Below are 17,281 nucleotides of genomic sequence, written 5' to 3' on the forward strand. Positions count from 1 at the left end.
TACGAACCATAACATGCTATGCTGTGATACAGAACAATTAAACAGAACATTTAAAACTCAGTTAAAAAGTTTGAACTAATTTTCATTTCACTGAAATGAGCTTCAGCTGAAGTTCCTGGGGTGCAAGCAAGCTGCCCACCCTGGACGGGGGTAAGATTAAATGCTGCAAGTACAGTGCTTGTGTGACAGAGAAGTAGCTACAGCTGAAAACTGATCTGCAAAGGGATCACATCTGACAGCTTCACACATTAAAACAAAACGAAAATGGGCAAACACTGTCTGAAAAGGTTGCCAGGGATTGTCCAGCTCCCAGTGGGCCATAAATACAAGTAACAGATATAACAGTCTGCATAATCTGATAAAAAACAAACAACTTACCCAGGGCACAATGGGGATGATTGTCCAAACGTCAGAAAAATGAAAACCTGTTCATTCAGGTTTAGCCTCACATCTGCTAGTGTCCTGTCCTACAGCACTGCAATCTATTGTTTAATTCTAGGTTAAAATGAAGTAATCTAAATATGCATGCTGTTATATAAAAGGGCCAGGGGATGAAATTACACCAGTTTCTAATAAGGCCCTTTGAAATCCTAAACTAGCAAGTTAGCAGCCAAATTCTTTTTCTTCTACTAATACAGACTGAACAGCAAGTGACGACTAGAAGACAATAAAATAAGACTGTAAAATTGTAGTTCTCAAGATCCTGTATATGTTTGCTATACCAAGGCACATGAGAGGACTATTTTGGTGCTAAACATTTACCATTTTATTAGCCATCTCCAAGACCAGTCTTAAAAAGCTTTTGTCTCCCTATTGCTAGATTGTTCATAAATACAAGTTCTGCAAAATTTCCTTCTCTCTCATTTCAAAACTAAGTAGAAGAACTTTTAACATGCATCTTTTGATTAAAAAGTATTTCTAGTTAGCATTTAGAAAAAAATTGGCTTTTTTTGAAGGAAGCAATAATAGTAAAATAAAATGTGATGTATTTTCTTATACCTTCTACTTTTTTTTTTAATGTAGTGTGCATAAAGTCTATGGCATACACAGTTATGAAAACTTTGTTTCTACCTAGCTACATCTGCCCATGTAAAACAAATATATGTGGTTTAAAGTATTCTTTTACTTGCTAAATAGTAGCCTGCACTTAGTAACAGACCTCTCACCAGAACATGAAGAGGACCATTTGGTTATTTTCTTCTGTCTGTGAAATATCTCTCTTACTGTTTTCTTCTTTTTCATTATGAATGAAAACTGTGCCTTCCTATCAATGAAAAGAAAATTTCCTTCTTATGCATGGTCGTACAAGTATATTCTGCATCTGAACTGGAAAGAAAAAGAGAGTTGTGAGATTTTTAGGACACGCACCCACCCCAGAAGTACAGTACCACGATAGTACGACCCAGACCACTCCATGCCAGCTGCAGGGATCTTCTGGATCTCAGCTGCACCTGAAGGATCCCAGCTCTGCTCTGTGTCAGCTAGTAGCTTGAATTATTTTCCCACTGATCTTCAAAATAGAGCTATTTACCTATGCAGTTGTGAGTAAAGACAGGAAAACCAAAGTATAATAAACTCTACTCTGATTCTGACTCTTTTGGTCACTGTACAAGCTAGTTTAAGGCTTGATTCCCCCACCTCTGCCACATGGGAAAAGGTGAAGGAAAGGGAGAACATCAGTTTTCTGGATATAGAGGCTCTACAGTACAATTAGGCAAGTAGACTGACTTCTGGTCAGCCAGAAGCATAACAATTTAAAACATAGCAGAAGCAAGGAATTTATCAGAAACAAAACCAGGAAAAATAAATAAATTAATGACATAATGCATTAAGTGGTATATATAATACATCTACTCAAGCTGGCACCTCAGAAAACAGCAGCTGCTCAATTCAGTCAAACACAATTCTTTAGAGGCCCAGAGAACAGAGGTGCACTTAGACATCTGAAGCAACATGTGGTCATCCCGTCACTGCCCTAAGACAAAAGGGTAAGAGTTTATTTCTCATATAGCTACAGGGATGCTGCGATATACTTTCAGGATAGGAATCATAGAACAATTCATTTCCTGTTAGTGCATTTTAAAAGAACAGAAGACAGAGTAAACAGCAAAAACTTGCATTAAAATAATAATAGTGATCTCAAACTTATGGAGAAGTCAGAATAAAAGCTACAAAACAGTATATCATGCTGCAGGAGGATGATATACTTGCAGAAATTAGCAAAAGTTCCTCTTTTTTAAGGCAATTAAATTTAAAAATTAACCTTGTTCACTCTACAAAGTAAGTATGCCTGGCCTCCTTCCCCAAGGGTGAAAGACTCTTTAACAGAATGCCCAGGGAAATGAATTCAATAAAGTATATCTCTATTCAAAAAACCTCAACTGTCCATCAAACGTACCATCCAACAGCAAGCACCTTCTCACCTATCCCACTTGCAGAGAAACGCAGTCTTTCAAGTAACCAAGGACTAGACTATTTGAGGCAAGGTGCCAGCACAAGTTTGAGCACAGATCTTACATTCATGCTTATTCACATAATCTAATATACTACATCCTTATGCTCCATGAATTTTCATTATCTAAATCTTATGCACTTAGCTCCCTAAGAGCAATATTGAAGCTGGAATGAAGTACTTATCCTCCCCGAACATGTCGAAAAACAGAAATTCTGCCTGATAAACACAAACTGCCTAGAGCTACCCAGTAACCATTAACCAGTACAAAACACTACAGCTACACTTCAAGCAGAAGACTTGAAGGATTTACATCTGATACCTTCCTAGAGCCTAAACCACCAAAGCCTCATCTTGAGAATGCCCCCTTCTACCTGGAATCTCTAGTCCACAGACGCGCCCTGTGGCTTTTAAGGAACTAAGCCAGAAACACTATTTTCTCTTTTAAAAATTGGGTGCAAGAGGAGTTTAACCATGACATAATAGCAAAACAGCTTTTGAAGTTGGGAAATGAAGGGTCAGTGTCTGCTCTAGGCAGATGGGCCTCACAGCACAATTCCTTCTCCCAGGACAGTGCCCAACATCTTGGCGAGATCTTAAGTCTCAGTATACACCTGGATGAAGGGAGTGGTGAAGTGGCTCTCCCATCCATTACCCTGAATTTCTGTCACTGTTAGCGAAGAGTAAGAAGAATAAACTTGTCTTGAATCACAATTTTCTGTGACAATAACAATAGTATAAAGCCAGAAGATCCTGCCTCCATATGTAACACAGCACAGATTTCACCTGAACTTCTAATCTGCAAGACTGTTTTCATGCATTATCATAAAGATATGTAGTAATTATGAGAAATACTACAGAAATTATACTATGATGAGGTAGTAAAATAGCTACTAAAATATGCATTTATCAGGCATCCAGTGCTGCAAAAACATTTAAACTACTATGAAAAGACATTTTTGCACTGGCTCATCTATTTCTTATTAATAACTGCACCATGTATACTCCACAGAACAATTGTTTCACAGACTGCAAGACATGAACTTCTGCCCAATCTTTTATGACCTTTGTAAAACTTTATTAAATTATGAAGCCATGTAGCTTTTACATGCTCTAAACCAATTTAAATATGTGCAGCTGTCCCAAGTAGTGCCACCATGGGGACTTAAAACACTGTTAAGACTTTCCAGTTCTGTACCACTTAAAATCAGCAATAAAACTCTAGTCCAAGATAAAGTCTCAGATAGAAGCTATCCAGTCAGGAACAAAGTACTCCTTATGAAAGATAATTACTGACATTTTAGAAATACATGCAGGTTTTCCCACTTCCTTGAACTTGTGTTACCCATAAAAGTCTCTGTTATAAAAAATATATATTAAAACTAGTTTATTACATAGATAACCTCTTTCAGCATATCAGAAATAGAAATAAGAAATCCCTTTGTTGATCTTTAGTACATTACGCCCAAGCTGAGACTCATAGGGATCATGGTACTTGCAAAATGTGCCCCTACTGTGACCAGTAAGAAACATTAAGAAATTAAGATACTAAAAACAAAGCAAATACTGTGGATGGCAAGCCCAGATAACTTTAAATTTTTTTGGAGCCTATTGTCTCCTCAGAACCGCAGTCTGGCGGTAAGGAAGTCTGGAGACCACATCCTTAATGGAAAGGAGAAATAAGAAAGGAAAAAGGAGAAGAAATGTCCACCCCATTTCTCACAGATCTGTCATCAATGACAAGGGGAATCTCTCTCTGACATGAAACAGAGAGATACACTGCCAATTCTCGCAATTCCCTTGAAATCCAAGAGAATCCTGAAACAATTAATGTATGTTCACTGCCACAATCTGACCATCTGAAGTATCTTGTTTGTGATTTTGGTAACTTTTGCTTTGGCAAAACTGACAGATCACTATGCATATATATTTTGATGCAATTATGTGAACAAGGCATAGCACTGTGCAAGTTCATAACATTTTATTTTTCCCCTATACCTTTATTGTATCCCTCCAACAATTCTAGTTCTGCAAAATCCTATATAGCAATGATCTTGTACCTGTCAACAGGTAAAAAAGATTAAAACCACTTATTTAATGTATGAACTAAGAGAAGGTTTCAAACTAAAAGCTCAGAACCTTTCTCCAGATCTTACTATCATTTTCAAATCCCAAGTCCCTTCACACAACTTGTACAGAGTTCAATTTATTCCACTCCATCCATGTTTATCAACATTTGTACTCACTGACTGTTCACTTAGATCCTGAGAGTCTTCCATTGAGGTTATTCGCGTTTCTTTTCCTCCACGAGCAGAAATTATCTTCCCTTTAATTTACAGCTCAGTAGTCTAAATTAAAAAGAAGATAAAAAATTGACACCTTAGTCTAGGGTCCTCATTTCTAAGGCAAATCTGCAATAAACAAACCCCCTAACTGAGGTTGTGGTTTCACTAAAATCTTCAGCCAAGTTCTCATTGATTTATATGAAGACTAATTTCATGTAAAGTGCTTCAACACCTTGAGTATTATTTTGGGAATTATCTAAAATACACAAACAGAAACAGGAACTTTTCTTTGACTTCTGCAAGACAAAAAATAGTTATGAAAACAAACCAACAAACCAAAATGTTGAATACAGGCAGCTGTTTAAGTAGACAATCAATTAGAACCCTTGGGAGAACATATTAGAAAAAGAGTTATAGAACAGAAGTGCTTAACACATTTAATGATAAACTCTTAGTCATTAAGTGTCTGGCAGAAAAAAAGTCATTATACAATCATCAGCATGAAGTCCCCTCTCTGAGGTTCATTGAATTCCTTTAGGATTAAATAAAGTACACAAAGCGGTTTATAACAAGCAGGTCCCTACAAAGTGCTAAATAACAGAAATTACCCTAATTATCTGCTATGTCTGTGACTTCTCTAATAGGGTGAGTCACTCTCATCAAATACTGAGCTCTTCAGTAGGAAAATCCTAAGAGTTCTGCCCATGTATCATTAGGTTAACCTTAACTATAAAGCCACACAATTGTATTACGATCTCCATTCTCAGAAAAGATCTATTTTGGAGTTATGCAAATTTGCATCATTTAGAACAAAAAAAAAAGTGCCAGGGATATTTCATATATGCAATAATCATTATATTATTAATCAAAGTTAATGTTACATTTAAAAGAAAAAATAAATAACCATATGTAAACACATACATTAAGGAACCCAAACATCCTGGATTTGCTTATCAATATTACCTGGATTTGTTTATCAACAAGGCACACAAGAAACCATTACCTGGAAGTATACCCAATAACATAAACATATTATGGACCTCTGTTATATTCTGACCAGCAAGCACTTATACCTTGTGCTACCTCCACCCTGCATAAATGCAACCACTATTTTTCTGAGGTTAAAAAATGTACAGCTCTATTGGCACAGGCACAACATTTGAAAGGAACCAGAGCTATGGAATATACATGAAACAAGCCATAGCACCTACATATTCTCACCCGCAGTCCTGAGCTGCCCTGTGAATACCCGCTCTCTTAATCTCAAGTGCCACTTACATGACATACCTCCATTTACTCCCCAAAACATAACTCTAAAAAATTCATTGGTTTTGCATCAGATATTTTCCAGAACACACACAAATGCCAGCCCCAAACTACTTTCCTTTCAGTCTCACCTGGATTTTTCCTTCCCCCAAACTAAATCTTCCTGTCTTCCCTCTTGTCTAAGTTTCTAAATTATTTTCATTCAGATTTCATTAATTTTTGCCATGATGTTACATAAGGAAAAGACCAATTGCAAGAAAATAATGTTGCATGTATTTCACCATATCATAGAGCTATAAATAATTCCTGTTTTTTCAGTGTCCTCTTAGTTTCAGAGGGATGCAAGACATAAATGTCTTCACCCGTGATGCCTTCACCCAAACTGTAACCACTTCCCATGTTTTTTGATCAATGTGGAGCCCACACTCTTGTATTTGTAAAATCTTCTTCAGCCTTTGTTCAATTTAAGACAAAAGGAGAATTGAAAGGCTTCTTTAAAACACCCACTGTAGACAAATTTCAGAAAGGAACCTACTAAGAGGAGTGGGTATTTTAAGAGAAAGCAGCTCGACATGGCATTGCCTGCAGCAGTCCCTGTCAAAGGAAGAAATCCAAACACAGAGTTGAATTTTTATAACCAATACCAGAATGTTGCATCAATAACTTAAATATAAAATCTAGTCTAATTTAAAGTTTGAAGTATATGCATGTCATTGCATTGTAAGATTGTCTGCAGAAATAAACAATGAAAATACAAAACTCAGAACAATTTGACTAATACTGACTGAAAAGTCAGTACCTGCCTTGCATTCAAACAGTAAATGCTCCAATTCTGTCAGTCAGCCACTGAAGGTGACAGATCATTCACTTCCTGTGTAAAACTCAACTATAACTCAACTACAGAGCCATACCATAACAGACAGCCCCATATTAGTGTTTCTTTTCTTATTGATCATGACCTTAACCAAAGCACACTGAAATCAACAGATGGATGCCACATTTTTCCTTAAAAAACAAAGTGTATTGATATCTTAAATACACCCTGATGACATAAATCCAACAGTTTTCCTATTAAGGACTGCCAATGACTCACCCACGGTATGTGTTGTGTCCCAAAATTCAGGTGGATGTATTCACTGGAATGCATCATTAAATATACCACTTGTATGCCACCTTCTAAAAAAGACTAGCCTTCAACAGTTTCCAATGTTACTTTACTGAATTGCAAGACAAAGACAAGCTTTTTTTAATCTTAGCAGAAACACACAATGTGTTAAATATATCCTTTGCATGAACATGCTAAATTATACAGTTTCCAGAGCACTGTTGTTCATTTTCATGCTGCATCAAAATTCAAATGCTCTTACTGGAAATTCAACTTTTTAAAATAAAATTCAGCATTAATATTTTATCAGCATTATTCTACCTATCAACAGCTAAATCCTGCTACATTTTGAGCCCAGTTAAAGCAGCTGATTATAACCAACTGCTAACCCAAAGATTTTTATAATGGCAGTTATGCCAACTGCACTTAGACCAAATCCTTTAGGGTTTAGTTTCATAAATTTGTAAAAGAGAAAAACCATTAGAGAAGTCAGTGATTTAAATAAGACCAACATTACTCCCTAATAAAGATATAAAATTAAAGGATAATAGTAACCTCGTGCTGTTTTATGAGGCAATAATCCAGTTACCAATTCAACCTTGTAGTTTATTCCATCAAGAGAACCAGATTAAAAACAGAGGGAGGAAGGGCACTCTTATCCCTATTATATTGCAAGTGTTTCTAACTGGCTTTAAATATTTTTAAAATTGTTGTTAAAAGTCTTAAATACACAGACAAGCCAGAATAAAGAAAAATGCCTGTTTCTCTTCTTGATACAGTCCTTGCAGATGTGGCTTTAAAACTGATGAAGTGTTTTATGCTCCCAGATAAAAATTTTACCTTTCTAAGAAATGTCTTAATTAGGAGGATTCTTGAGTTTCCTCAACAACAAATGCATTTAAATCTAGTTTTTTATTTATTTATTTTTATCTGGGGGAATAAAACACTTCATCAAATTTAAACTGCAACTTCCAGGACTTGACCATGAGGAGAAACATGTGTTTCCTCTCAGAGATACACCCATAAGTTAAAGAAAATAAAAAGCTACTTGAGGATCTGCTGCATTCTGCTTTATAAATGACTGAAAGTGTAATACAGCAAGGACCTGATCTCTCCCTTTGCAATGATTTCTTCAGAAAACTAGGATTCCAACAAATAAACAGGTGACTGATGTAATGTCACTTTCTATGGGATGTCTAATGTGATCCAGTGCCACAACTTCCACAAGCTCAAGACAGAATGTGAAGCTTGGGGACTCACACATAAAAAACAGCCTTAACACTTGACGCTTCTCAAAAGTATTTCAGAGCCTGCTTCAGGCCCTCCAGCCAGCCAGATGGAGAGATGGAACTCCAAGAAGAATCCATCATCTGGAGTTTGACCATCAGCCAAAAAGTTTTCCCCATTTTACTTCAACCTAAAAACTTGGGAAGAAAGTCCTTTCTTTGTCCAGTAGGAATCGATCTTCTTAAACGAAATTCTGGGCAAGGGAGGATGCTCCTCAGTTTCTACCACAACAATTTTTTGCACATGATAATCCCCTTGCGCACATTGTCAAGTTCTTTTTATTCTGATTTATCTGAAGAACACATATTTTTACTGAGGTTATATCATGTGATGCTCCCTAGTTCTACTGAGGTAATATCATGTAATGTTCTGGCAGTATGGTTCAGAAGTTGTGGGATCTTACTCAAATTTACTATATTGTTTTATAGATTTTGAAACGTGTTGGCAAGAAGCCTAGTGGATAAAAAGAAAGGATGTTCCTGTGGTTAAAACAATTCACTCAGCCATGAAGAAGAACTCGCTTCTGTCACAGCCACAGGTTAAGAGTCAAAATGTTAAGTGAGAAGTGGTCACAAATAGAGCAATTTCTCATTTTCTAGTGTTCTACTTCAGAAATCTGTAATAGTACTAGTACTTAGTGCTTATAGCTGCAACTGAATGTATGCAGGACATGCAGCAGTAAGCTGCCAACTAGTGAGGACAGGCTCCAGGGTTTGAACTCCCACAGCCTCAGGCAAGTCTCTCTGGGTTTGCACCATTTCTACAGATCATTCAAGTAGTGTGAAGCGCATTTGAAGCATTGTGAGAGGTTATAGAAGGCAGATAATGAGAAAATTAGTTGCTTTAGAATCAGTGCAATACAATAGTGCATATACATTGCAATCTCACTAAATTAGATTATTTTGTGCTAGTTGTTTTCCAGGAAACTCATTTCTTTGAAGAAACAGGAGAGAGGGTACATGTAGTAAAAAACAGGCACTGCCTAACATTCAGTAATTTCTTACGTAGAAAAACATCCTTCTAGTTGTCTGCATGTATATCACATCATCTTGTGAAAAAAAAAAAAAACAACCTAAATTAAAAGAAAAGGAAACCAAATGCTGATTTATTAGAATTTCAACTTAGCCTGTATCTACAGTACAAAACTGTATTTTGGACAGTAAAAACATACCACTTTATCAGTCCTTAATATTATCACATTTGAAAAAGAAAGAACCATGCCCCAGATGAGAAAGGAGATTAATGTGCTTTATAATCTAGCTTTCTTCAAAACTCAAGTAAAAATATTAGCAGGCAAATTGATAAGAAAAATGTGCTAATTTAACACTTTTAAAATGAGTGTTTACAATAGGCCACCTGATCAGGAGGAGAAAGTTGATGAGGCTTTCTATGGGCAACTGAAAATACTCACAGTCATAGGCTCTGGTTCTTCTGGGGGACTTCAACCACCCTGGTATTTGCTGCAGGGACAACATGGCCTGGCATACACAGTCCAGGAAGTTCCTGCAGACTATTGAAGATAACTTTTTGATGCAAGTGATGGAGGATCCAACAAGGAAAGATGTAAAGGTTGAGGGCAGCCTTGGCTGTAGCGACCATGAGATGGTGGAATTCAGGATCCTGCCCAGGGGAAGCAAAACAGTAAGCAGGACTAGAATCCTAAACATCAGAGAGCTAACTTGGGCCTCTTTAGGGACCTGCTTAGAGGAATGCCATGGGATAGGGTTCTAGAAGAGAAGGCAGTCCAAGAGAGCTGGTCATTAGCACCACTTTCTCCAATCTCAAGACCAGTGTATGCCCCATGATGAAGAAATGAGGCAAAGCATGCAGGAAACCAGTATGGATAAGCAGGGAGGTCCTAGAAAATCTCAAACTCAAGGAAGAATTTAAGGGATGTGGAAAAAGGGACAGGCTACATGGAAGGACTGCAGGAACATTGTCAGAGTATGCAGAGATGCAATGAGGAAGGCCAAGACTCACTTGGAATTAAGTCTCGTAAAGGACATCAAGGACTACAAGAAGGGCTTCTATAAGTATATCAGCAGTAAAAGGAAGATTAGGGAAAATACGAGGCTGCTGCTAAACCAGATGGGTATCCTGGTAATGGAAGACACAGAGAAGGTAGAATTACTGAATGCCTTCTTTGCCTCTGTCTTCGCTGCTGAGGTCAGCCCTCAGGAATCCCAGACCTCTGAGGTAAGAGAAAAAGGTCGGAGAAAGGAAGGCTTCCCCCTGGTAGTAGAGGGTTGGGTTAGAGATCAGCTAGGCAGACTTAACACCCATAAATCTATGGGCCCTGACAGGATGCACCCATGAGTGGTGAAGGAGCTGGTAGATGATGTTGCTCTGCCGCTCTCCATCATCTTTGAAAAATCATGGAGAAGGGGAGAGGTCCCTGATGACTAGCAGAAGGCCAATGTTACTCCCACCTTCAAAAAAGGGCAAGAAGGAAGACCTGGGAAACTACCAGCCAGTTAGCCTTACCTCCATCCCTGGAAAGGTGATGGAACAGGTCATTCTGGAAGTCATCAACAAGTGATCAGCAGGGGTTCACCAAGGGGAAATCATGCTTGACTAATCTGATAGACTTCTGTGATGACATGGCAGGATGGGTCAACGAGGGGAGAGTAGTGGATCTTGTCTACTGTTATCTACCCTGACTTCAGCAAGGCTTTCAACACTGTCTCCCATAACACTTTCATAGGTGAACTCAGATGAAAGGACAAGAGGTGGATCAAGAACTGGCTGAATGGCAGAGCTCAGAGGGTCGTGATGAGCAGAACAGAATCCTGTCAGAGGCCTGTAGTCAGCAGTGTTCCCCAGGGTTCAGTACTGAATCCAGTCTTATTCAACTTGTTTGTCAATGACTTGGATGAAGGGATAGAATGCACACTCAGCAAGTTTGCTGATGACACGAAATTGGAAGGAGTGGCTGATACACCTGAAGGCTGTGCTGCCATTCAGTGGGAACTTGATAGGATGGGAAATTGGGCAGAGAAACCTAATGAGGTTCAATAAAGGCAAATGTAGGGTCCTGCACCTGGGGAGGAATAACCCCAAGTACCAGTAAAGTTGATCGATCTACTCTAGAGAACAGTTCTGCTGAGGACCTGGGAGTATTGGTGGATTACAAGTTGACCGTGAGCCAGCAGTGTGCCCTTGTGGCCAGGAGGGCCAATAGTATCCTCAGGTGCATTAGGAAGAGTGTGGCCAGCAGGTCGAGGGAGGTGATCCTCCCTCTCTACTTGGCCCTAGTGAGGCCCCATCTGGAATAGTGTGTCCAGTTCTGGGCTCCTCAGCACAAGAAAGACAAGGAACTACTGGAGAGGGTCCAGAGGAGGGTCACAAAGGTGATTAGGGGTCTAGAGCCTCCTCTTATTGGGAGAGACTAAGGGAGTTAGGACTGTTTACTCTGGGGAAGACTGAGAAGGGGCCTCATCAACGCATATAAATATCTCAAAGGGAGGTGTCAGAAGGATGGTGCCAGACTCTTTTTGGTGGTGCCTAGTGACAGGACAAGGAGCAATGGCCATAAACTAAAACACAAGGGGTTATACTTCCACATGAGGAAGAAATTCTTTACCTTGAGGGTGGCAGAACACTGGAACAGGCTGCCAGGGAGGTCATGGAGTCTCCCTCTCTGGAGACATTCAAAACCACCTGATGTCTTCCTATGTAACCTGCTCTAGGTGACCCTGTCTTGGCAGGGCATTGGACTGGATGTCCAGAGGCCCCTTCCAATCCCAATAATTCTGTGATTCTGTGAAAATAAGCAAAATTATAATCTTAGGGCTTTCTAAAAGCTGGAGATCACTGTCCATGCTTTGGTAGAAAAAGAAGATGTCAGCTTTCTTATGCTGTAAGGCAGAATGAAAACTTGTCTCTCATCATAATCTCAGAAAAGCAATTGCTTGATATATATCTAATTTTATAACTAATTTATATGTATTTATGTTAAATAATTTTTAGTTCTGTTTGCTTTGGTGTTTTATCTTATACAAGTGCTATGTTTTCTTGAAAGGGGTGTGAACAGTAATAAAAACAATTCTTTAGTGGAAAAGGAGTAAGAAATATTATTATATATAGCTAACTTGAAGGGAGAGTAAATGACTAACACATTTTAAATACCATGAACAGTTAAGAAGTCAAACAAAGCCATCCTGACAGTATGACCTAGTCAGAAACAACATCCATCACACATATACAGTTCTGGGCTCATATAGATTCCTTTTACCTTCTCCCTCCCCTGAAAAATTACACATCTATAACCAGGACATAATTTTATTATTTCTATTTTCCTTTCTGAGCATGTGAATTCATGTCAGACATTAAATCCAGTAATCAAAATGGACATGATTCATCCCACCAAACTATAATACACTGAAAACTCCTCAAAATTTACATTAAATAATTGGCTTTCATGCAAGTCGCTTTGTTACACACAGTCTTGCAAATTCTGTATGGTCTTCAGTGAATGTTTGTATAATTGTCAGTTTAGTGCAGTTTGCTTCCTTGAACTGATTTTCCTGGAGAACGGCATTGCTTGTGTGGTATCTGTGGAGATTTTATCCAAGAAAAATTAAGGTGTTATTCCCACTCTGCATCAGACACTTCTAACTTAGAAACGGGTCGCACTACCACAAAACCATTTGGTGCCAGTCAAAAGCAGGCATCAAGACAAAAAAGCAGAGCAACGCAGACCATGAGGTCCCTGCAACACTTAGGTACGTAAATCAGGTAAGAAACAGAAAAAGCCTATGACAAGAGATCTGCCTGCTGTCCTACTATCATCATACAACAAAACAAGTGGGAAAAGAGCAAAATAGAAAGACTTCCTGGCAAACAACTGCAAGCACTGTATCTCACAGAGTTTAGGTAAAATAACACTTTGGTGCAGCATTCATCTCTTGTGAAACTGGGTAACAACTTTACAGGTACCCAAATATGAGTAAAACTGACTGCTCTACTCTTCCTATGACTTCCATCCCACACCTGTGCAACAAATAAGAAGGATTACTTTCAGAATTTCAGAATATAGAATTATAAACTCAGCAATATCTCCCTTATCCTAACATTGCACAATATACCATGAAATTGTTGAGATTGAAACCAGAGCTGCAAATCCACTGATGCTTGGGGGCTTCCCAACTGTGAGAGACCTCTTCACTCATGCTTAGATAAGGCACATAGACCTCTTCTGTCTCATTCCAGATTAATCAATTACCGATTATTCCAGATACAAATAAATAAAACAAATGCTAAGACAGTTTCTGCCCTGGATTTGTACACAAATCTAATCTAGAATCCCACTGTGTTCCCCTGAAAATAAGGAGAAATTGATTTGCAAAAAAATTAAACACAGTGTTTTCAAACCCACAAAGCCTATATAATCCTTACCAAAATGAAGAATGCTTCCCAGGGGAAAAAACACCAACAAACAAGTAATGCAAAGATGCTACTAGCTGGTCGTTTCAATGCTTTGAACAACTAGATTTTTTAGGGGAAAGGATTTGGGTTTTTACTATGAAGTACATTTTGGTTAATTTCTGAGACAATTTCCTTCCCTTTTGTTGTAGAAAATAGCTGTAAACAAACACTTCAGTCCTTTATAAAGAAGCCATTGAAAACAGAAAGAAAAATGCTATACTTGGTTAGCCAGAATATTTAAAGAGACACTGCAGACTTGAAAATATTATTTTCTCTCCCCCAAAAGTACATCCTCTACGTAAAAGCAAACAGCAGCTTTACAAGGCTGTAAAAAATAACTCAAAGAACCCAAGCACATGATATCACGAAAGCCATGACAGCATGATATCTACACATCCTATTTGTTTTAAAAAGTCATGCCATAGCTTGAAGAGTGTATTCAACAGTATGAGTATGCAGTGATAGCTACTGAAGAAGTTCAAATACTCGCTAGGATTCCTAGAAACATCCTGACAAAGGGGGAAGTGTGCAGTCTGCCCATCCTTTTTAGCTGTCAGCGTCATTGCCCAGCAGCTGCCATTCCTGTTACTGCAAGTGTTTCTCTTACAGTTCTTTAATGGAACATTTTGAAATGTCAGAAAAAAATAGAAAAGTAAAGTCACCAAAAAGAAACACGGGTACTTTGGTTATTGTTTGGTAGAAGAAATGCAATGTTTTTCTTAACTAAAGTTGACAATAGTCCCTAAATGTTGCATTTGAGACAGTGTTCCTTTCTCATTCCATGAACAATGGAAAACAGAAAGTGTTAATGCAGAATTGTCCCAGAATACAGAACTCCTGCTGGTGCGGGCACGCAGCTCAGGTGGTTTCTGACAGAACATAATGACAATTATTACTCATCAAGCCTAACAATGCTGCACCACAGCCATCAAGTTAAACTGAAACCATCAGAACACAATGAATGAAAAGTAGAAAATTTTCTATGTATCGCCTTTGTCCAGCACAAAGAAAATGCTAAGCCCCATACCAGACGTGCTGTATAGTCTACATGTTTATGCTGTTGATCCTCACATGAGCTGTCTGCACTCATTGCAGTTCCTGGCTCATCAGCAGTCCCCACAGGAGATGGAAATGTCATGAAATCCATCGAACAGCTCACCATCCTACAGGAGAGTCTCTTTTACTATGAGCCAGAAGTAAATGTGCCACATAAAGTAATTGTGAAAAACAGGTATTCTCAGATTTTAATTATAACAATTGCTTTGACAATAGATTCTTTACCATATTTTCCTTCCCCCATTTACATATTTACTAGCTGTGATCAACCTATGCAACATTCTCCTTTGGTAAACTAAAATTTGTTCATCCCCTGGAAGACACATTTTCCAGTTGTTTAATTACTCCTCTGGTCTTATATGTGAAACTTCTCCAATTTTTCAAGCTTCCTTTCTAAGGCTAAGGAAGGGTACAGCTTTGCAGTAGTAGCTGCACCCACACTATCTACATAGGTAAAGTAACCTCTCTTACTCTGCAGAGTACTTTGTTTAAATTACTACTTCTTTTTTGCCTACGATACCATCATGATCATTTGCTATGGCCTCCAGTTGTTGGGTTTTTTTAAATAAACTGCTGGCTTGTAGTGAAGCACATACTGTTTGCTTGCTCTCAGTTTGTTCAATGAGCCAGAGTACTCTTAGCAATCTGCTCTCTTCATTATTTACCAATCCCTCAGTCTTTGTAGTAGCAGTACTGTAGGTATTGCAGTCTAGCAACAGAAGTACAAGGAAGTTTGTAAGAAGAAAAATCTCTTTTATTAGGTCAGCAATTGTTCTAATCAAGGGTATTACTTCTTGTAGTACTTGCTAATCTTTCTGTCACAGGTAAAATAACAACTAGGTTTTGATTTGATGACTAGCCCCTGAAAAAAACTCTTTGTAATAGCATTCTCTTTAAAGACTTGTTAAAAAGTATTTGTGAAATCTATACTTTAATTTGCTGTTTAATCCATTTCACTTATGCCAAGTTGATTTTGTATCCTTCAAGTTTATTAATCAAAAAATCATGTCAACTCGAAACCCTTACAGAACTTTATTACATCACTACACTTATCTTTGGAAATCAAACTTGTACTCACATCAAAAATAATATCCCTGGTTTGGCACGCTTCAGTGTTCATAAACCCGTGATGCAGTATAGTATGCATATTTCAGTGTTATATGGGAACAACATAAAAAAAGGCATTTGGAACGTGATAGCATGTAAGTTAATACTTTGTGACAGTAGAGGCTAATAAAAAATACAGATGCCATAAATTAAGCACTTGTCTACAGTGACAGCTAAGTAATGGCCACTTCTGAGAAATTATTACACTTCTTTCCCCAGGAATAGTGGTAAAAGAATACAGCCTGTCACAAGCGCTGCAGCCCTTGGTAGGGACATTCTACCTCTAGTGAGGTTATGCTCTGCCTGTCCCCTGCAAGTCCAGCTTTTGGACAGCAGTGCAAAGATACAGAAAAGTTCTGTCATCTGGTATCGTGTCTGAACTCCTGCCTTCCTTTGAGAAAATCATAGCTGTCCCTTCCAAAGGTTCCAATACTTTCCCTATTGTTTTAACCTGCACCTATATCTGCAAATTATTTGCAGTTACTTCAATTTTAGTTAAAAATCCCAACATCAATAGAACCTTTTGACTGAAGATCAAGGGATCATTTTTATAGACAATGTTTTTGTTCTGAAAAATTCCACCTATCCTGCAGACTTGACCCTGTACTTCAGTTAACAGAGGTGGCAGATTAGGTAACAGAGACTGTGCGGCTATTTCTGCAGCACCGCTGCCAGGCTCAGCAGCATGGGTGCTGCCACTCATTCCGACCTTTGCCTCGTTGCCAGCACAGCTGTTTGTGAACCACAGCAAGGAACAGATCCAACTTGAACGAGTGGCCAGCAGAGGCGGGTTAAGGGGCTGCTTTAGAAGCACTGCCACCAAAAGTGAAACCGCAGATTCACACTCTTCTGTCCTCTACCACACAAACCAGATGGAAGTAGAACTTGAGATATGGTTAGTCACACATAAGGTTACTACTATTGACGCTTATGTGAACCAATACTCCTGGAAATGAGGTAAAAACAGAGCAAAATGTTGGACCTCTTCCTACCGACCTTACAATCAAACTGTTGCAGACTTTGTCCTGATGTGACAGCATCTCTGAAGCTGCTATTCTAATCCCGGACTTCATTCATTGCAGATCTAAGCAAGACCTCAAAAAGCTGGACAATTTCACAACTACCAGGGAACAAACCCTTCCACTTCATTTGTTTTATGACACAAATTTGACTACTTACCTAGCCCTTGGAGAAATTAGACTATCCTTTAAACAGAAAATTGGAAAACAAGCTGAATCATAGCTAACTAGCTACCAGAAATTACTATGAAATACATCATCTGGCCATTTTAGCTTA

At 38.4% G+C, this 17,281-nt stretch overlaps 1 protein-coding gene across 1 annotated transcript in view; it reads right to left on the reverse strand.

The window, feature by feature from the left end:
* EYA4 (EYA transcriptional coactivator and phosphatase 4) overlaps positions 1-17,281 on the reverse strand; it is a 152,244-nt gene that overhangs the window by 127,702 nt on the left and 7,261 nt on the right. Inside the window, 1 exon segment of the mRNA XM_064649448.1 lies at positions 4,699-4,800. Coding sequence (XP_064505518.1) covers positions 4,699-4,731 — 33 coding nt within the window. The 5' untranslated portion in view covers positions 4,732-4,800.

This window comes from Pseudopipra pipra, chromosome 3 (assembly GCF_036250125.1).
Source record: "Pseudopipra pipra isolate bDixPip1 chromosome 3, bDixPip1.hap1, whole genome shotgun sequence".
Taxonomy (NCBI): Eukaryota; Metazoa; Chordata; class Aves; order Passeriformes; family Pipridae; genus Pseudopipra; species Pseudopipra pipra.